The 19,651-nt window shown below is 63.0% G+C and overlaps 2 protein-coding genes across 2 annotated transcripts; one reads left to right on the top strand and one right to left on the bottom strand.

Moving 5' to 3' along the window:
• Positions 1–3,672: 3,672 nt before the first annotated feature.
• UBALD2 (UBA like domain containing 2) lies at positions 3,673–9,194 on the top strand. Its single transcript, XM_009898040.2, is given in 4 exon segments — positions 3,673–3,848; positions 4,504–4,566; positions 8,873–9,133; positions 9,135–9,194. Coding segments are annotated over 4 exon segments (504 nt in total). The 5' UTR covers positions 3,673–3,728.
• Positions 9,195–12,975: 3,781 nt separating this feature from the next.
• On the bottom strand, positions 12,976–18,213 carry QRICH2 (glutamine rich 2). The gene is made up of 12 exons (XM_054171102.1): positions 17,908–18,213; positions 17,547–17,738; positions 17,170–17,292; positions 16,870–16,944; positions 16,472–16,636; positions 16,197–16,315; positions 15,184–15,249; positions 14,823–14,924; positions 13,881–14,028; positions 13,657–13,744; positions 13,429–13,536; positions 12,976–13,058 (listed from the first exon to the last, which is right to left on the bottom strand). The coding sequence occupies exons 1-12, from the start codon at positions 18,118–18,120 to the stop codon at positions 12,976–12,978; spliced, it is 1,482 nt and encodes a 493-aa protein (XP_054027077.1). The 5' UTR covers positions 18,121–18,213.
• Positions 18,214–19,651: the final 1,438 nt, after the last annotated feature.

Here is a 19,651-nt window from a genome sequence, read left to right as displayed (position 1 = left end):
CCACCACCCCCCCAGCTGCTGGGGTGTCCCCTGGGACAAGGCCAAGCCCTCGGCTTTTCCCAACGTATCACCTGGAGCAGAGGGATGGAGATATAGCTGAGTCCCTCTGGCAGCAACCCAGCGCCGGCAGGGAGGAGTCAGATTAACAACCCCCCCCCTCCGACACACACACACTGCACACCCCCAGTTTCTCCATCCGGCCTTCCCGGCTCTGCTCCGCACCAGGCGCAGCTGCGCTTGCTGGGAGCAGCCTCTGGAGGCAAGAAGCTGTCTGTCCGCTCCGGTGCGCACCAGCGCACCTCCAGATTGCCCCAGTTCCCCCCGAGCTAAGCTGCTGGGAGGCACTGGGCACCTTCACATTTTCCCTTTGGGAAGGAGGGTAAAGGATGCACCCTTTGACCGCTCAATTTAAGACCCCGGTGACTAATTAGTCCTGCAGAGCGAGTTAGCGGAGCATCAGCTGATTTTGATTTGAGTTGATAACACGAGCGCTATAAATATCCAAGTGGAGCTGTGCAGGGAGGCAGAGCGGCCACCCGATGGCCCCGGCCACCCGGCGGCGACAGCAAAGGCCGTCGCGGGGACTCCCCCTTTGCACCCTCCCCGCAATGGGACACACTCGCCCCCCTTGCCTTCTGCCAAGGGTGGCTGAGAAAAGCCAACCCAAAACGCAGCCACCAGCACGGTGAGCCCAGGGCCTCCTTTGTACCCCGTTTGTCAGCCCACTGTTGTCACAGCAGCACCCTCAGCCCTGGCAGTGACACCAGGACGCTGCTGGATGTCCCACCTGGGCTGGGTGCCAAGGGGAGCCTTGGCCAAAGAGGATCTGAAGGAGACATCAGCACCAGGAATCTGCCCCATCTCTCAGCGCTAGCACCCAGCTGGGAGCCACAGGATCGCAGGGGCTGATCCCTGCCGCCCTCAGCGCCCGTTCTGGGGATCCCCTTCCTGCACAAGGACCTCTCCAGATGGAGCCCAGGGCGGGCCGAGCTGCCGCACTGCCCCCCTCCAGCCAGCGCCGGCAGCGAGCATGGAGAGCCTGGCGGAGGCAGCCAGCGCATTTCGTTACCGGAGCACAACAGACTGCAGGGTTTTAGTGCAGATAATAATTCAAAGTTATCCCCGTGCAGATCCAGAGCCCAGCAGTCATTCCGTGCAGAGCTGCTGCCTGCCTGCTCGCCGGGTGGGGTGGGCTGGGGCTTTTTTTTTGTTCAGCGATTACTGCAGCAGAGGATTTTGTAGGACAGTGCCGCAGTGGAGCGCGGGAGCCGGGTGACAACGTGGCTTCGAGGGCAGGTTTCCTCCCAGGCCTTGCCTGCCTCCATCCCTGCCAGCACCCAGCACACGGAAAGCCAGGAGAAACCCTGCTGGGGCTGACCTGGCAGGGCTGTGGGTGGAAGGGAACCAATGCATACCGAAAAAGCAGTGTCTAACCCCTAAACACACCTGCTGCAGGGCAAGACCCGGGTCTGACACGCTCCTGCTGCCCTGACGTGGGATTTGGTGCCTGCATTCTGCAGGGAAAGGGAATCCTGCTCCTGCCTTGTTGTGCCAAGAGGGAAACAGAGGCCCATGAGGGCAGAGTGGTTTGCTGGGAGGTTAAACAGGAGAGTGAGCAGCTCTCCCACAGCAGCAAACGTTCCTCTGTATATCCAGTAATCACAGTCCACTCCCAGCTCCTCCAGCAGTCACTGGCAGATGCTGCAGAACCAACAACCTACTCCTTGGTTGGCTTTTGATCTCTGTACAGGGTGACAATAGCTGGAGAGAGGATAGCCCCTTCATTAGTGGGTGCTGAGCCTTAATGAGGGATGCTGCATCATTAGCCACCCAGGCTGGCTCCCAGAGCAGCTCCTGGCCAGGAGGGTGGAACAGGGTGCTGGGACCCCACACAGAGTGGCAGGGCAGTATGGCTTGTGAGAGGGTGGGAGTACATCTCAGGCAGAGAGGGCTGATGGCAAATCCTACACCCTAAGGTTTGCTTTTTTCCCACCAGCTGGCTGCTGCAGTGGGAAAAGCCAAGGTGGCATCCCTGTGGCTGGGCAGCCAGGTAGGCACAGTGCCACTTTTGAGGGTTGAAGGTCCTGCCTGCTCTCCCAAATGTCACTAGCACTGTGCTTGATGACAGCTTGGGATGCCGGTTTCCTGCATGAGCCTGCGGTGGAACCCCACTGTGGTGGAACCCCACTGCTCACAGGCAGGCATTACCCAAGGCTGGCTGCTCACAGCTTCACTCACCCAGCCCAGAGCCACACTGTGCACACAGATGGGCATCTCTGGAAGGCAGGAGATCCCCAGCCCACTCTGGAGCTCTGTGTGAAGAGGCTGAATGCAGGAAGCAGGTGGGTTTGGGGGTCCTGGCTTCTGGGATTGTTCCTCTCACTCCTCCGCTTACCTTAGGGCTGATTTTGGTCCAGAAGGATGAAGCTGCCAAAATCTCAGCTGGGCAAGTAAGACCCTCCATATCCACTGCTGCATCCCAGTGAGTGGGACCCCTGTGAACACCCTGGGGTGACACCCAGCCCAGGGAAACCACACACTGGCACCACTTTGCCATTGGACCGGGCTGGGGACCACCATGTGCTGCTGCCTGCCAGACCCCACCTCCATGGCACCACCAGGACCTTGCAGAAACCCCAGGCTGGTCCTCACACACCGGCTGCTGCAGGTAACTGGGTGCAGATGCTGCTTCAGATCCCCATTCCTGTGCTTTATTCCCTCTGGTCACCACCACCACATCCACATCTCCTCTTCTCACTTCAGTCTATTTCTGTATCATCCATTTGCCAAGTCCCCAGTCTTATTCCTTTGAGTTTCAAACGTCACTTTTCCCTCTTTAAGCCCTTCCACGAGTGCTGCACACCAGCCCTGCTTGATTCCCAAACCGAGGAGGGGAACATGTACTGGGGAACATGTACTAGGGGAGCTTGTTTGCTCTTGCAGGCTGGAGCTGAAGCCTGGAATCACAAGGATTGTAAACACTACCAAAACCCCCACCTCAAGACCCCCAAACCAGGGGCTCTGCCTGCCCCCACCACGGCCCAAAACACCCCAAACCTGGGGGTCCTGCCTACCTACCCCCACCCCCTGCCCCAAATCATCCCAAACCTGCGGGCTCTGTCCCTGCCCCAAAATACCCCATACCTGGGGGCTTTGCCTGGGCCCCCCCAGCCCAAGTCTTGCTCGGGCAGGGGCACAGGGCTGAGTTCAGGCCGGGTCCCCTCTCCTGCCCCCGGCCTGAGGCTAGGGTCCCTCCCTCGGGGCTGCAAGGGTCCCTGCTGGGGGTGAGGGTTGAGGACACCCCAGGGACTCGCAGCTCCCCGCCCCGGGCGCCCGCAGCTGCCAAGGCCCCGCCCCATCCCTCGCCTCCTCAATGAACCTCCTCAATGAACGTGACGTCACCCAAAACCCTCTCAGCGGACCCAATCAGCGGCCGCGCCGCTCCGTCTCCCAGTCGCCCCGCCTTCTCCGGGGTTCAGTGCCCAATAGAGGCGCCGTCTGTAGCCAAAACACAAGCGCTGGCCAATGGGGAGGCGGCGGGGCGGGGCGAGGCGCCGGGGCAGCTGGAAGATTCGAAGCGAACGCCCGTTGGGGCGGGCGGTGCGGCGCTGGCCAATCAGGGCGAGGGGGAGGGCCCTGGCCGTGTGTCGGTTCCTGCGCGCCCCCCCCCGCTGTCGGTGTCGGTGTCGGGCGCGCTCCGGGCAGCGCTCGGCGGGGCCGCCCCCGCCATGTCGGTGAACATGGAGGAGCTGCGGCACCAGGTGATGATCAACCAGTTCGTGCTGGCGGCCGGTTGCGCCGCCGACCAGGCCAAGCAGCTGCTGCAGGCGGCCCACTGGCAGTTCGAGGTACGGGCCCGGGCCCTCCGCTCCAAACCGAGACATCCCCCCCAACACCTCAACCGGGACAGCCTCAACCGGGACACTCCACCCACCCAGAAAAAAGGGGACACTTCAAAGCGGGAGACTCTGCAACTCCACTGCCCGCAGATCCACGGGGCGGAAGATGCGGGGGGAGGGAAGGGAAGACCGGCCCAGCCGCGGCCCACCGACACGCGTGGCCAGGCCGCTGGGCACCCTCTCTCCAGCACCCACTCGGGGAGGGGGGAGAACCGGCTCCGCTCCCCCCAGTCTATTTATACCGGGCCGTAACCCGAGCTGCGGCCCAGCGCCCTCCCCGCACCAAGCTGGGGGCAGCGGGGCCCACGGGGGGAACCCCGTGTAAACAAGGGGGGGTGGGCTGTACCACAATTACACCCGTGGGGAGTCCCTACGTGGGGGCGGGACACGATCCCGAGTGGGTCTGGGGAAGGGCAACACCAGGCTCCCTCGGCCTTAGGCCTGAGGGGGATGAGGGTGGGGGGCGCCCATGGACGTTCCCTCCCGGGTGGTCCCACGGGGAGCGGGGGCGAGGGGGAGGGTGCCGTTTGATGGGCCTGGGGGCGCCGTCTTTGCCTTCCTCTTTTGTGTCGAGTGGGCCGGGGCTGACGGCTTGTCCCCACAGACGGCCCTGAGCGCCTTCTTCCAGGAGACCAACATTCCCAGCAGCCACCACCCCCCCCAGATGGTAAGTGCCTCCTGCACCCCTCCCCGACACCCCCACGCCCCTCGCATGCCCTCCCCAACACCCCGAATCCCCAAAACTCACCTTTAACCCCACCTCAGCAGCTACCAAACGCCCCCGATCCCCTTTACCCGCTAACCCCTCTACGCCGAGCACAGGACCCCCCTCACCCTGCCCTCCCGGGCGGGGGTCCGCAGCCCCCGGCGGCCGCCGAGCTGTCAGCTCCCCTGCCAGCCATATTGCTGGGCGCCCGGAGGAGCACGCAGCCGGCGAATGTAAACACGGAGCTAAAATGTCTGCCAGGAAATAGTTTGTCTCTGCGAGCATCGCGCTGCAACTTGGGGCTCCCCAGGCTGGGGCTTCGCGAGGGGGCCCGGCTGCTGCCCCCCTCGATCCCCGAACACCGTTTGACCTTGGCCGAGGGCACATCCCCTTGGCCGAGGGGAGGAAGCTGCCCCCTCTCTGGGGCTGGGGGTGGTTGTGTTTTGGCTTCTTTCCTCCCCTCTCCCCCCCTCCCCCCCCCAATGTCTGTTTGTTTGTTTGTTTTTTCCTCCCCTGTTGAGGGGCAGAAAGGTGCCATGCACGGGGGAAGGAAGGAGACCATCAGGGATGAGCTCCCCCCCCCCCTTTTTCCCGTGCCAGGGAATCTCCAGCCAGCCTGGCACTGCCGGCAGCCAGCGGTGCTCGCTCGGAGAAAGTCACTTTGCCGGCCGCCCCCCGCTGAAAGCTCTTGGCGTTTTCCTCCCCGCCCTGGCATGCTCTCGCTGCCTCGGGGGCCTTGCAGAGGCCCATCTCATGGAAAACCTTCTTTCCCGGTGGGACCGGGGCTGGGAGCCGCCGGCCGGATCCGGGCCTGGCTGTGTTTTCACACCAAAAGCGATCCCCGCCGGGCGGCTGCCGGAAACAGGATGCAAAACAGCTCTGATGAAACCCATCCTGCTCCCTGTCCCTGTGCTCCCTGGGGGTGAGCTCGACCCACCTCCCACCCCAAGCGCCACAGCAGCCCCCCTGCCCCCAGCCAGCCCAGCAGGGAGGCTCCGGCCCCCCTGCCCCCAGCCAGGCCAGCAGGGAGGCTCCAGCCCCCCTGCCCCCAGCCAGGCCAGCAGGGAGGCTCCGGCCCCAGTGCCCCCAGCCAGCCCAGCAGGGAGGCTCCGGCCCCAGTGCCCCCAGCCAGCCCAGCAGGGAGGCTCCGGCCCCAGTGCCCCCAGCCAGCCCAGCAGGGAGGCTCCAGCCCCAGTGCCCCCAGCCAGCCCAGCAGGGAGGCTCCGGCCCCAGTGCCCCCAGCCAGCCCAGCAGGGAGGCTCCAGATCCAGAGGGCAAGTCCAGAGCTAGACAGCTCTCCCCCTCCCAGTGCTGTTTTCCCAACACCATACTCTCCACCTGGTGACAGAACCCCTTTCACCCTCTCCCTAAATACACTCACCTCGTATTTCTGGCATGTTTTTCCTGCTGCTCCCTCACCTACCCCCATCCTGACTTCTGCAGCTTAAAACCCCCTGCACAGCCTGGGGGGGGGCAGAGGAGGGGTGCAGGATGAGGGGCTTCATGGTCATGGTGGTTTCTGTCTCTTCTCCAAGCAGTGGTGAACAAGGCAGGGAGTGCTGTGCTGTTACAGTGTGGGGTGCACATCACCTTCATCCCTGCAATGGGGAGACCCCCAAACACCCCTCGTGGGTGTGGGCTGTGGGGAAGGGGGCACTGTCCCTAGGGGCACAGTGGGACTGAGCCTCTTGGCAGCCATAACAAAAAGTGCTGGAGGAGAAAAGTGAGAATTCCCCAGCAGTCCTTAGTTTTAATTAATGTTTTAAATGGCCCAGGCAAATGACACCCCTCCCCCCCACCCCCCTACCCCCCCCAGCAGCTCAGAGCTGTGCCCCCTCCTTCAGCATGGTGGCCTGGCTCAGCCCAAGGGCTGGTGGTTGGCACATGTGTGGTGTGGGGGGTCTGTGGTGCTGCTTGGTTTAACACTGCCACTTGGAAGTTTCCTTCTCTCTTTCAACAAGCATTTTTGCAGATACTACCAAATTTAGAGGCTGTTGAAAAGAAAAGGCAGATTTACCATGAGCCCTGAACTGAGCTCCCCCAAAGTCTACCTGCAGCAAGCTGGGGAATATCCCACCCTGTGCCACAGACCCGTTTGGTGCCAGCCTGGCTGTGACTCTGGTTTTGGGATGCTCCAGCTCTGCATGCTGCTGGGAACTCATCCATCCCACTGCCAGCATGGCTCTGCTGGCTGCTACTACCCCCTGGGTTGGGGGAGTGCCCCATCTTCAAACTGGGACCACCTCTCCCCAGGTGGGGGTTTGGCTGTAGCAGAGGGGAGCAGGGCCCCCCTGCAGCTCCTCTCATCCTGGCAGTCACTAAGGATGGGGATGAGGAGGAGCCTGTAAGTGGGGTTCAGGCATTTGCTTGTGCTGGGGAATATCTGTGGCTGCCTGGTGCAAATGCCAGGATGAGCCCTGGGAAGGGGGAGATGCAGCAGTTGTGCCCCATCAGAGGCATCTCCCCAGTCCCCCCCTGCTGAAGGCAGCAGATGCTGCCCCAGCCCCCCGGCGCTGCTCGGTGCCCCCACGAGCAGGGGGATGTGCTGCTCAGCAGGCTCTGCTGGGAGCTGTGGCTCCACAAAGGTGACAGGGATTCAGCCTGGACTTGACCCAGAGGGCTGGAGCCCCACTCTGTGTCTGTACACCCCCTTGCCCACCCCCTCACCTGTGCATGTGCCCTGTACCCCTTCCCTTCGCATGCACCCCCTGCAGCCTCACGGGAGTTGTACTGAGTGGTTCCAGGGGGTAAGGAGTGCCCCTAAGGTTGTTCCTCTCCCCGGTTCTTGGGGCAAAATGCTGCTATTTCTGTCCATATCCCTTCTCCCCTTCCCCCCCAGCCATGTGCTCAGAGCAGCCCATGGCACAGCACCACTCCCTGCTGGAGATAAAGGGTGCAAGTGCCCACCCCACGTGGCACTGCTGGGGTGAGCCTTCACCCCCTAACATGCCCTCTGGGGGGCTTTAGCACCCCCCCATTCTCAGAGTGTAGCCAGAGCTCTGCAGCACTGGGGCAGCAGGCACTGCCAGCCCTGAACCCCAGCGCAGGGCCAGGTCCCCCCCACCGGCTTTGCCTCTGCGGGCTGTGAAAGGGGCCGGATCCGACCCCGGCTGCGTGGAGGGGAGGGCAAGGTGCTAAATTTAGCTGGGTACACAGAAGGCAGGAGCCTTACCAGGAACCACACAGGGCCCAGCCGCTGCCTCTCATCCCCCACACGGCTGCCTTCGGCTGTCCCTGCCCTGACAGAGTGCAGAGGGTCAGGGAGCTGGCCGAATGGGATCCCGGCAGCCTCCCCACCATCCTGGACCCCACTGCATCAGCCCCACCCCTGCTGCTCCCCTCTGTAGGGCATCTGGCATCAGCAGGGTCCCCCTCCACAAACCTGCCTGGGAGCTGAGCACGCTGGATGGTCCAAAACATCCTTCCCAGACTAGGTTGGAGCCCCTCCCCCAGCTGCCCTCACCTTTAGAGAAGCCACCCAGAGCAGCAGGACTGGGAGCCCCAGCACCAGCCAGAGCCATGCTCAGAGCCCCCCGTGGGGCTCCTGGTGGCAGATGCAGAATTATTGAGTGGTTTGGGTTGGAAGGGACTTCAATGACCTAGTTCCAGCCCTGCTGCCACGGGCAGGGACAGCTCACAGGATGGTGAGGGCTGGAAGGCAGCTCTGGAGATACCCAGTCCCCCCAGCAGCCCATCCAGCTCAGGGCCCCATCCAGCCTGGCCTCGAACACCTCCAGGGATGTGGCATCCACAGCTTCTCTGCACCACCCCTGCCAGCCTCACCACCCTCACAGTGAAGAATTTCTCACCCATCTGAACCTGCCCTGTGGCAGCTGAAATTGTTCCCTCTCCTCCTACCACCCTTGCAAGAAGTCTCACTCCAGCTTTCCTGGAGGCCTCCTTGGCTGGAAGGCTGCCACCAGCTCTCCCCAGGACCCTTTGCCTCGATCTCACTCTTTGCCACTCCATGAGGGTGGTGAGAGCCTGGCACAGGTTGCCCAGGGAGGTGGTGGAAGCCTCCTGCCTGGAGGTGTTTGCAGCCAGGCTGGATGTGGCTGTGAGCAACCTGCTGCGGTGTGAGGTGTCCCTGCCCATGGCAGGGGGGTTGGAGCTGGCTGAGCCTTGAGGTCCCTTCCAACCTCTCAGTTCTGTGGTCTGCAGTGACGGGTGGGGAGCCTGTGGGTGGGATGGGGAGCCTGTGGGTGGGATGGGGAGCCTGTGGGTGGGTTGGGACCCCCCCTGACAAGCCTCTGCTCTGCCCCCACAGATGTGCACCCCCAGCAACACGCCGGCCACGCCGCCCAACTTCCCGGACGCCTTGGCCATGTTCTCCAAGCTGCGCACCTCGGAGAGCCTGCAGAGCAGCAACAGCCCCATCCCCTCCATGGCCTGCTCCCCCCCGGGCAGCTTCAGCCCCTTCTGGGCCTCCTCGCCCCCCAGCCACCAGCCCTCCTGGCTGCCCCCCTCCTCGCCCACCGCTCACGGTCTCCATCACCACCTCCACCACCCGCAGCCCGCCTGGCCCCCGGCCCCCCCCGCCCTCAGCCCCCCCACAGAAAGCCATGGCCACCATGGACGGCCAGAGATAAGACTGGGTTGGCAAGGGGGGGGGGGAGGGGAGGGGATTGAATGTGGGGAGGGGTGAGGGGTGAGGGCCAGGGCGTGGGGAGCAGGGGCTCCCTGAGGGACGCACTGGAAGCATTTTCTAGGTTTTATTGTTGTTTTTAAGGGGGGTGGAGGTGGGGGACACACACACACACACACAACACACACACAGAGGACACCCACGCTGCCAGGGAGGGCACTGACACCCACCAGAGCCTCTGCAAGAGTCACCAGCTGGGCTTGGCTTCCCCCATCCCATGTTGTTGGTTTGGGGGGGTTGGGGTTTTTTTTTTGTTGTTGTCCTTCTGGGTTTGTTTTTCATTTGGGTTTGGGTTTGGTTTTGGTTTTAAATCTATAATATATAAATATATCTAATGTATAGAAAGCCAGAGAGAAGGAGCCAGCAGTGCAGAGGTGGCTTCCAGATGGGGGAGGTGGGGAGGGGAGGTGGGGGAGAAGGAAGGGGGAAGTGTTCTAGGGCTCTCCTCCCCCCCAACCAGCTCAGCTTCTCTGAGGAAGGGGAGGTGAGGTGGGGGAGAAGGAAGGGGAAAGTGTTCTGTGGCTCCCCCCACAACCAGCTCAGCTTCTCTGAGGAAGGGGAGGTGAGGTGGGGGAGAAGGAAGGGGGAAGTGTTCTGTGGCTCTGCCCCCCAACCAGCTCAGCTTCTCTGAGGAAGGGGAGGTGAGGTGGGGGAGAAGGAAGGGGGAAGTGTTCTGTGGCTCCCCCCACAACCAGCTCAGCTTCTCTGCAGTGGGGCAGGAGAGGGCAGGTTTCGGGGGGGGGGGGTGGTAGGTAACAAAATACAAATGGATGGAGGTGGCTGTCAGTGCCCTGGAGCGTGGCCCTGGGGGCACACAGCCATTGCCCCCCCCTGCCACCCCCCAGCTCTGGATTTCCTGGACGCTTGGTGCAGTGCCCAGAGCAAAGGTGACTCTCTCCTCTGGCTTCCAAACTTCAGCTTGGCTTCTTGCACAGACACCCCCCCTACACCCCCCCCCCCCCCCCTTCCAACCTCCCAGCTGTCTGCCCCCCATCCTCCCTCAGCACCCCCAAGGCCTCAGGGGGAGGTTTTCAAAGTGATATGTGTTCCCCCCCCCGCCCCCCCCCCCCCTTCCCTGCTTTTCCTGTCCCTGTGACTGCTGTTCATGGCCCTTCCCCAGGGAGAGGGGGGGGGAGCTGGGAGGTGGTTTGGTTTGGTTTTGGTTTTTTTTTTTTTTAAGTTTTCAAATTAAACTTGCTTAAAAAAAAGAAAAAAAAAGAAGAAAAAGAAAAAAAGAAAAGAGAAAAAGAAAAAAAGAAAAAGAAAAAAAGAGAAAAAGAAAAAAAGATAAAAAAAAAGAAAAGAGAAAAAAAAAAGAAAAAACCAAAAGAAAAAAAAATTAAAAAAAAAAATTAAAAAAGGGAAAAAAAACCAAGGAAAAAAAAAAGAGAGGAAAAAAAAAAACCACAGCAAAACAAAACACAACAAAAAGAGGTTGAAGGGTTTTTTATTAATTTAAAAATGGTAATAATTAAAAAAAAAAAAAAAAAACAAAAAAGAAACCAAACAAACAAGCAAACAAAAAAAAAATATCACTTTTTTAAACACCATCTGTCCCTGGCTTTTCTCTTTGCTGGGAGGACTCCCCCCTGGCAGGGCCTCGAGAATGGGGGTGACATCCCCCCCACCCCCACCCCTGCCACATGCCACAGTGTCACCAGTGGGGACAGGGCTCCCCTGGAGCTGCACTGAGTGCCCCCCCCACATGGCCTGCAGCCCCCTAAGGGGGGTGGGAGGGGGCAGAGGGGAGCCCCTGGAGCAGCACTGAGCCCCCCCCCGCATGGCCTGCAGCCCCCTAAGGGGTGGGAGGGGGCAGAGGGGAGCCCCTGGAGCAGCACTGAGCCCCCCCCACATGGCCTGCAGCCCCCTAAGGGGGGTGGGAGGGGGCAGAGGGGAGCCCCTGGAGCAGCACTGAGCCCCCCCACCCCGCATGGCCTGCAGCCCCCTAAGGGGGGTGGGAGGGGGCAGAGGGGAGCCCCTGGGGGTGGGGGTGGGGGGTGGTGGTGTTGTGCCATCCTAATGGGGCCCCCATGTGCCAGGGTGCAGGCAAAACCCCGTCCTGCACCCCCACAAAACACCTTGCAACACCCTCAACCCATTGCCAACTCCTGTGAGGAGCCCCCCAGGACTAAGTGCTCCTTCCCCTTCCCCCCAGTCCCACCTGAGAGTTGAGTGCTGCCAGCCCTCAGGGGAGCCCTGTGCTGGGCTTGGTGCCTCCTGGGCGTCCCCAGCTGCAGCTGGGGATCAGTCTGGCTGGGGGGGGGTTGCCAGCCCTCAATCCCCTCCCCCCCACCCAGGACAGGCAGAGCCCAGGCACTGCTCAACCCCCACAAGCCCTTCCCTGGAGGGGGGGTTGCCAGCCCTCAATCCCCTCCCCCCCCCCAGGACAGGCAGAGCCCAGGCACTGCTCAACCCCCACAAGCCCTTCCCTGTGCCAGCAGCCTTCTGCTGGCCTCGACGGAGGCACAGTCCCTGCTGCAGCCAAAGGGGATGAAAACTGCCACACAGACCCCGCTGAGGGGGTGGTTTGGGGGCTCCCTCCTCTCAGTTTAGGGAGAAGGCTCACCAGGAGAGCAGGCACACACCCTGGGGGTGCTGCTGAGGGGCTGCTCCCCCAATGCCTGGCTTCCCCTCGGGCTCCCCTGGGGTTTCTCAGCCTCCCACTCAAGCTGTGCCCCACCACCACGTGTCATGGGTTCTGCTCATGGGGCAGCTGGGGCTCTCCCACATCCCCCAGGGCTTCAGTGGGGACAGCCCCAGCTCCCCCGCTGCACACAGCCACGTTTCCAGCTGTGACAGTCCCAGGTCCTCCCCCACTGCTTTCAGGGGCTGCAGTTTCCCTGCCCAGCACCTCTCCTGACTCAACTTGTGCTGGGCCTCAGAGAATCAATGATAGGGGTTGGAAGGGATCTCTGGAGACCATCTACTCCACCCCCCCTGCCAGAGCAGGTTCACCTAGCAGAGCAGATCTGAGCAAGCATCTGACAGTGAGGGGATAGGGGGCAGAGGAAAAGCAGCCCCAAACCATGAGGGTGGCACGAGGAAAGGAAGGGAAGTGTGTCCCCAAAGCTGGGGACAGGGAAGGGCTGGGGGTGCTCTGCTCCAGAGGTGGGAAGAAGTAGCTGCTCTGAGCTGGGCAGCACTGGAAGAGGGACAAGGGGGTGACAAAGGGAGTTAATCCACTAGAAAACAAGGAAATCAGCCTGGAGATGTTCATCCCTTGGGATCAGCCACAGCAAACCACTGGGCTTAGAGTGGCAGCTGTGTCCTGCTGCTGCCCTTCCCACCCAGGTCCCCATTTCCCACTACCTTCAGCAGCAGCTGGGCATCATCACCCTCAAGCTGTACCACCCAGCTCCTCCACATCAGCTGTGGGGCCACAAGCTCAGTGGCCATTGGTGCCAAGTAGGGCTTGTGGTGGCCAGAGAGGTATCAGGGGTAGCCCAGGGCCAGCACAGACCCTGGAGGGGAGGGGGGTAGGGCAGGGGCTGTTTTCAGCTCCTCTGGTGCCAAGCTGCTGCAGGCTGAGGGCTGCTGCCCCCCCCCCCCCCCCCCCCCCGCATGAGGGGAAGATCCCGACCCAGGGCCACCCCACTCAGGCCAGACAGGCACTTGTCTGCCTATTGCCCTTTATTGCTACAGGCTGGAGCTGCTTGCTTGCCTGCTTGGTGGCAGGGGCTGGGGTAGTTCCAGGCTGCTGTGGTGCTGGATCCATCCTGTGGGGGCTAGACCTGGGGGAAGAGTCCTGATGCCTGGGAGAGGTGTCCGTGGGACGAGGCTGGGCGCTGCTCCGCTGAGGAGGGGGTGCCTGGGGGCGAGGGGCACACGTTAGCCCCCTGCAGGCAGGCCCTGGTTGTGGGCAGCTCTGCCAGTCCAGCCTGGGGCAGGCAGTAGAGGCAACTGCCCAGCCAGAGACAGCCAGAACCAGGCTCCTGGTCCCCAGCCTGAGGCAGCCAGGCTGCTGTCCCACACCGGCCAGGACCTTCCTCTTGCTCCAGCACAGGGACCAGTTGCCCTATCTGCCAGTGCCACCCCTCCATCCTGATCCACCCCCCCCAATCCCCCCCCGGACCCCTATCGCACCCTGCCCAGCAGCGGGCACAGACCCCTGCCCATGCCCACCCACGGGGTGACCGCAGGGTGCCCTCGCCCAGCCCAGCGCCCTGGCAGGGCCATACCTGCCCGGCCGAGCAAGGGCCCAGCGCTCTGGGGCCGTGAGAGCAGGCGAACGGTGTCCTGGGTGTCCCCCTGCCTCGGGGGCAGCCTGGCCTTGCCCCTCTGGAAGCCTGGCAGGAGAGAGGGCAGAGGGGTCCGAAGTGGGGAGAGCCATGGGGAGCACAGGTGGGGGTGAACCTGGCACCCCCTGTGTGCCCTGCGCGCCCCCCCCCCGGGTGCCCTGGCCGTACCCTCCTTGCCCTCGAGCAGCGGCAGCTGCGGCTCCTGCTGGCCCCTGTAGATGTGTCCATCCTGCCCCAGCAGCTCCGTCTGGTTGCGCTGGGGAGGAGAGAAGGAGCCGGCTGCAAGGCGGGGCCCGGGCCGGCACCCCCCCGCCCCGGGGAACTGAGGCCGGAGCACCTCCGGGTGCTCAGCATCCCCTTCCCGGCCTCACCCCGGCCGCCGTCAGCCCTACCTTGGCGTGGAGCGTGGCGTGGAGCGGCTGTGGGGTGCCAGGGGGCAGGCTGCGGAGGGGCTGGCAGCGCTGCAGGCGCTGGGTGAGGGTGTGCTGGCCCCCGCAGTGCCGTGGCACGGTGGGGTACCTGCCCTCACCCACCTGCTCCCTGCGGGGCAGGGCACAGGGATGCTCAGTGCCTGGCGCCCTCACACCCCAGGGGAGGGGGCCAGGGGGCATGTCCCTCCCAGCTCCCCTCCACAGCTGCAGGGGGCCCATGCCGGGCCAGGCTGGCTGCATCTGCTCTCTCCCCACCCCCGTGGCCACTGAAGGGCATCAGAAGGGTTTGGCTTGAAGGGCTCCCTGGAGGTCATCCAGCCCAAGCCCTGTGCAGTGAGCAGGGACATCCCCAGCTGGAGCAGGTTGCTCAGAGCCCCAGCAAGCCTGACCTTGAATGTCTCCAGGGATGGGGCCTCTGAGCAGCGGGTGCCAGTGCTCCACCACCCTCCCAGTAAAGAGCTGCTTCCTGGTGTCCAGTCCCAGGCTCCCCTGCTCTGGTTTCAAACCGTTGTCCCTTGTCCCCTCCCTACAGTCCCTCCCCAGCTTTCTTGTAGGTCTCCTTCAGGTCCCTACTCCCTAGGCAAAGGGCAGCAGGAGGCAGGAGCTGTCCCAGCTGCAGGGCTTCACTTCAAGGCCTCATTTCACAGCAGGCATCCAACACCCCCCCAAGCCTGGGGTCAGGCTGAGACCAGACACAACTCATCACATGTTGGCACTGACCTGGGCTAGACAGGTGGGGCTGGAGCACCCCACAGGCCTGGGGCCAGCACGAGTGGCCCTCCACAACACATCTCTGCCCCCCTGCCCTCACCAGGCCCCTCTGCCCCCACCCTCGCTGGGGCAGGGCCACCACCTTGCCCTGCCGTGGCTGGGGCTGGGTCCCTGGGTCCCTGAGTCCCTCACCTGTGGCTGTGCTGCTGTCCTTGCTCCTGCTGAAGGATGGCCTGGAGGTCCCCAGTGAGGCGGGAGGGCAGCGAGGGCATGGAGGGGATGGTGGCTGCAAGCCTGGGGAGGGCAAGGGGACAGGTGATGAACAACCCACCTTGGCCTGGGGCAGGCCCAGGAGCTGGCACCCCACGAGCTGGCACCCCACAGCATCCCCCTTGCCAGGGAGGGTCCCTGTGCCCTGGCTTGCAGCCAGGACTGCAGAGGGGGCTTGGCAGGGTCGGACCCCCTAGGCAGGCACCCTAAGGTCCGTGCCTGGCACAGCAGGGCACTGCCAGCACCCATCCCCCCGTGCCACCCAGCGGTGGGTGCTACTCACGGGCCAGGCACCAGCATGTTGAGGGGCCGGTCACAGGACACGCAGTGGAAGTGGTTCAGCAGCTGCCTGAGGTAGGTAAAAAGAAGGGCTGGGTGAGCTCTGGGTGGGGCACAGGGCACTGCCAGCATGCAGACAGCTGGTGGGCAGCAGCAAGCTGCTGGGCACTTGGCTGTAGTGAGTTATGGTGGTTGCAGGGGAGCCATGAGGGGCTGAGGCTGTTCTCCCCACCCCAGCATGATGGCAGCCTGCTGGCTGCCTGCAGAGCACAGGGGGTATGATGGGGGGGAGCAGTCGTTTGTGGGCTCCCACCCAGGACAACCTCCACCTTGTATTAGGTACCAGAGAATCCACAGGAGAGATCACCCCCAAAATCCATCACCACTGTGGGAATTGCTCCCATGGGCACCCACAGCACCCCAGCTCTATGGGAACTGGGAGTGCCGGCAAGGACCAAATGGGGGAGGGGTCCCTCTACCTCTTGCTGGGGTGGGCTGCTCCCAGCCTGGCACCAAATGGCAGGCCTGAGGGATGCAGTATTCCCGTGGTTTTGAGGACAAGCTTTGTGGCAGCTGCCCACAGGACTGGGACACGCTCACCTTGGCCCTGCTGGCACCTCCACGGGGGTGCAGGTGCCCATGCCTGCCAGCTGAGCCAGCCCTGGCACTGCTTTATTGCTGTGTCAGCACTCATTACCCCCCTGTGCCTTGCCAGGAGGGCAGGTCACACCCCAGCTCCGTGTGGCACCCTTCCCTGGGGGAGGAGCCAGTGTCCCTAGCCCTTGCTCCACACCCCAGGTTTGGGTCAGGAGGGCTCTGTCCTGCGGTTGTCCCCTCCTTGTGCCACTGAACCTGCTCCTGGTGGGAGGAGAAAGCACAGCTGCTTTCCCAGCACCCCCACAGGGCAATGACTAAAGTGGCCCAATGCCAGGGCACCCTGTGGGCACCAGCCAGGGTAGCTGGAGGGAAGAGGGTAAGTGCTGTCCCTAAAGCCGTCGCTGTCCCCGCCGCACTCACTTCTTAATGCCAGCTGCATCGTCTGCCTCTGGTCCTGAGCCCTTCCTGATCTTCTCCAGGCTGCTCTTCCAGTGCTCCTCCAGCTGCTGCCGGAATGGGCCCAGCTCCAGGCGGTCCAGCTGTGGGCACACCCCCTCAGGCAGCTGCCCCCCTCAGGACGTGGCATCCCCAGGGCAAAGCCAGGGGCTGGGCATCGATCCTGGCAGGGACGCCGCCTCAGGCTGCTGCCGCCCGAAGGTGCCAGTGTCGTGTGGCAGGCACCGGCCACCCCTCACCTTGGAGCCCAGCTCCTCAGTGAGCTGCTGCTGGACCTGGTGCCAGCCCTGCTCCTGGCCTGTCACCCTGCTGAGCATCTCCTGGATGACCTGGTTCAGCCGCTCCATGCTGGCATCGAACTGGCTGCGATTGACCTTGCTGGCCAGGGCGCCCTTGTCGGCTTTCTAGCCACAGGGAGAGGCAGCAGGAGGGTGGGGAAGGGATGGAGGCAAGATGGGCAGGGACAGCTCTTGTCAGGAGGAGAGGGACAAGTAGCCACCTGCCCCTGCTCGCTCCACCAGCTGACGGGACCTGGCGAGGGCCCCGTGGTCAGGCTGCAAATCCTCCCTCCACCCAGGCTGGTTCTGCCACTGCCCAGGGCCCCCTTGGCTGGTGCTGGGGTCCCTTGAGGCCATACCACATCGATTCCCAGCAGCAGGTCCTCCTTGTCCACCTTTTCCTTCTCCAGCCTCTCCAGGGACTGGAACAGAGCCTTCCAACAGAGAAAGCATCTCATGACACCACGGCGGGGCTGGAGCTGCCTCCTCACCAGCCCAGCACCCCCTGCTCCCCCTCCCACCCCAAAATCCTCCAGGAAAGGTACTTTGAGCATCTACAGAGCTCCCAGAATGTGGCCAAGGGGACAAAGGCCTTGTGGTCCCTAGGCTGGGGTCTGCCTGGAGGATGTTCTGACCCCGTGGGGGGTTTAGCCACCTACCTCAATATCTTTCTGCTTCTGGTGATGGTCATCCAGGAGGTTCCCTGTGATAGAGCTGAGCTTCTCATAGTCCCCTTGCAGGTGCACAATGGTGGCCTGGATGTGCTTCAGCAGCTCCTCATCCTGTTTCCAGGAGGAAGATGACAAGGTGGTGCCATGCAAGGAGAGTCTGGATGCCCCATGGGGACAGAGCCAGGTTGCTCAGCTGGTGGCCACAGGTGCCAGCAGGACGTTTGCATTTAGCCTCCTTGCGTGCTGCTGACTTGTACAAGCCAACGGGGGGGCAGTGAGGAGCTCCCCCATCTTACAGCAAGGAACACCCAGGTGGAGCAGTCCACTAACCCACTCCCAAGCCCCCCATGGCAGCATCTCCCTACCTGACTCCTCCCTGGCATCTGTTTCATCATCTTGCCCACTGGCTGCTGCAACGTGAAGGAGTCCACCAGCTCCTGGAGCTTCTCATAGCGCTGGAGGAGCTGTGCCACCTGCACGCTGATGTCTGTGCTGCACATGGGGCATGCTGCCTGCTCCTGCCCCATGCCCTCCACCATCTCCCTCAGCTTGTCCAGCTGCAGGAGAGGGCAGAGGAATCAGCTCTGAGATGGGATGGATGTGGCCAACAGACCTGGGTGCTGTGGGAGCTCGATGGCCCCATCCGGATGGGAGAGACAGCTGAGACCTCCACCAGGACCCTCCACCGGGCTGCGGGGTGGTGGAAGTCTTCCCTCCAGACCTCACCTGCTCCTGCAGCTGCTCAGATGTCTTGGTCACCAACTGCTCCAGCATGGCTTTGGTCATCTCCTGATGCTCTCTCAGCTCCTTCAGCTCCCGCTTTATCTCCTCCAGTGTAGACCTGGCCAGTGAGACAGGGACAAAGGCAGGCTTAGCCTCTGAGGGGCCACTCGTGGGATGTCCCTTGCTCCCCAAACTGGGGTTCTCCCACCCTGCCATGATCCCTTGCAGCCCCACAGGGTTGGAAACCCTCTCCCATCCTTTTACTCCAGTTTCAGGGTGAGCTGGTCACTGGCATCTGCTCCAGCTGCCTCCATCTTTCCAAGGGCATCCTCCAGCTGCCTGATCTGCAAATGGTGGTGCTGGCAGTCAGGGCATGGTCCCTGTGTCACCCCAGCACAGAGGCTTTCCAGCTGCTCCCTCCCTGTCCAACCCCCTCTGGCATCCTCACAGCCCCCTCAGGGACTGCCACCACTCACCTTCTCATCCTGCAGGTCACTGACCAGGCCCTGCAGGGAGGCCACCTGTCCCTGGAGGCCAGCCAGGATGCTGGTGACGCTCTCTTGGCCTAGAGGGACATGATCCAAGAGGACACAGGGTCAGTGAAGGGAGCCTCACCCTTGGGGCCAGGCTGCGGGTGCGACGAGCCCCCAGCAGGCTCCCCCAGGGCTCTCACCTCCCTCTGGGAAGAGCAGGTGCAGCTTCTCAGCCTCGGTGGCTTCCAGCTTGGTGTCCTGCAGGTGGTCCACCTGCTCCTTCAGGGCGGTGTAGAGGTGTGTGAGCTGCCCGATCTGCCGCAGAGCCTCCACCGTCTCCGCGTAGCGCTCGGGGGCGCAGACGGAGCCCGCGCCCGCCCCGGGCACCGCGGGCTCTTGGGCAGGGGGCACGGCCTTGTGACCGGCGCCAAGGACGTTCTCCACCCCCTGGGCTGGCGGGGAGAGGGTCCCCACCCCTGGGTGGCCTGGCTGGGCAAGCTGTGTGCTGGACAAAGCCTTGCCTCCTGCCTTGAGGCTTGTAGCACCCATCTGTGTCCCCAGGGCGCCGGGGGTGGCTTCAGCAGGGACGTTCTCAGCACTCGGAAGGCTGGGCTCCGGGGAGGGGCGGCTTGGCTGAACCCCTGCTCCTCCGGCTTCTTGGGTGCCTGCAGGTGCTGGCTGCATCCCTGGGGTGGTGCTCTGGATGTCAGGGGACCCTGGGTGTATGCCTGGGGTGCCGGTCTTGGTGCCAGGGGACCCTGGGTGCGTGCCTGGGGCGGTGGTCGTGGTGTCAGGAGACCCCGGCTGTGTCCCCGGGGTAGCAGCACTGGCATCAGAAGTCCGTGTCTGATCCGAGGGAGCAGCTGGCTGCTTCTCAGGGGTCACTGGTGCTTTCTGCACCCCTGCTTGCTTCCCCAGGGAGCCAGGCTGCGTTCCTGGAGTCCTCTTGCTGGTGCTTTTGCTGGGCCTGTGTGCAGGCTGTGTCCCTCCTTCCTTCAGCTCCGGGTCTGAGCTTGCCCCCCGAGGGGTGTCCACGTCTGAAGGGATGGGCTCAGCGGGGGCAGACTGTGCCCCACTGCCCTCCTGGGAAGAGGAGGGATAAGGGAGAAGGTTTATGGCAGAAGTGCAGCAGCAAGGGCAGACTCAGGGCCCCCTGCCCTGTCCCCAGACATCCCAGCTCTTGGAGCTGAACTCAAAGGCAAAGATTTTGGTCACCCTGTGGAGCCCCCTCAGGACCCCTTAGCCCTTCAGATATCTCTGTGTCTGTGGCGTCA

The sequence above is a fragment of the Dryobates pubescens genome, chromosome 20 (assembly GCF_014839835.1).
Source record: "Dryobates pubescens isolate bDryPub1 chromosome 20, bDryPub1.pri, whole genome shotgun sequence".
In the NCBI taxonomy this organism is placed as follows: Eukaryota; Metazoa; Chordata; class Aves; order Piciformes; family Picidae; genus Dryobates; species Dryobates pubescens.
The sequence above is the reverse complement of the archived record's forward strand: the minus strand, read 5'-3'. Positions and strand labels throughout refer to the sequence as shown.

Bases quoted from the DNA above. Each gene is read 5' to 3' on its own strand.
- QRICH2 (XM_054171102.1), bottom strand. From the start codon at position 18,120: ATGGCAGGGTGGGAGAACCCCAGTTTGGGGAGCAAGGGACATCCCACG. The intron at 16,945-17,169 runs GTAGGTGGCTAA...CTCTGTTGGAAG, and splicing joins AGAAGCAGAAAGATATTGAG to GCTCTGTTCCAGTCCCTGGA. The intron at 16,316-16,471 runs GTGAGGGGTGGC...GTGTGCCCACAG, and splicing joins CTGAGGAGCTGGGCTCCAAG to CTGGACCGCCTGGAGCTGGG.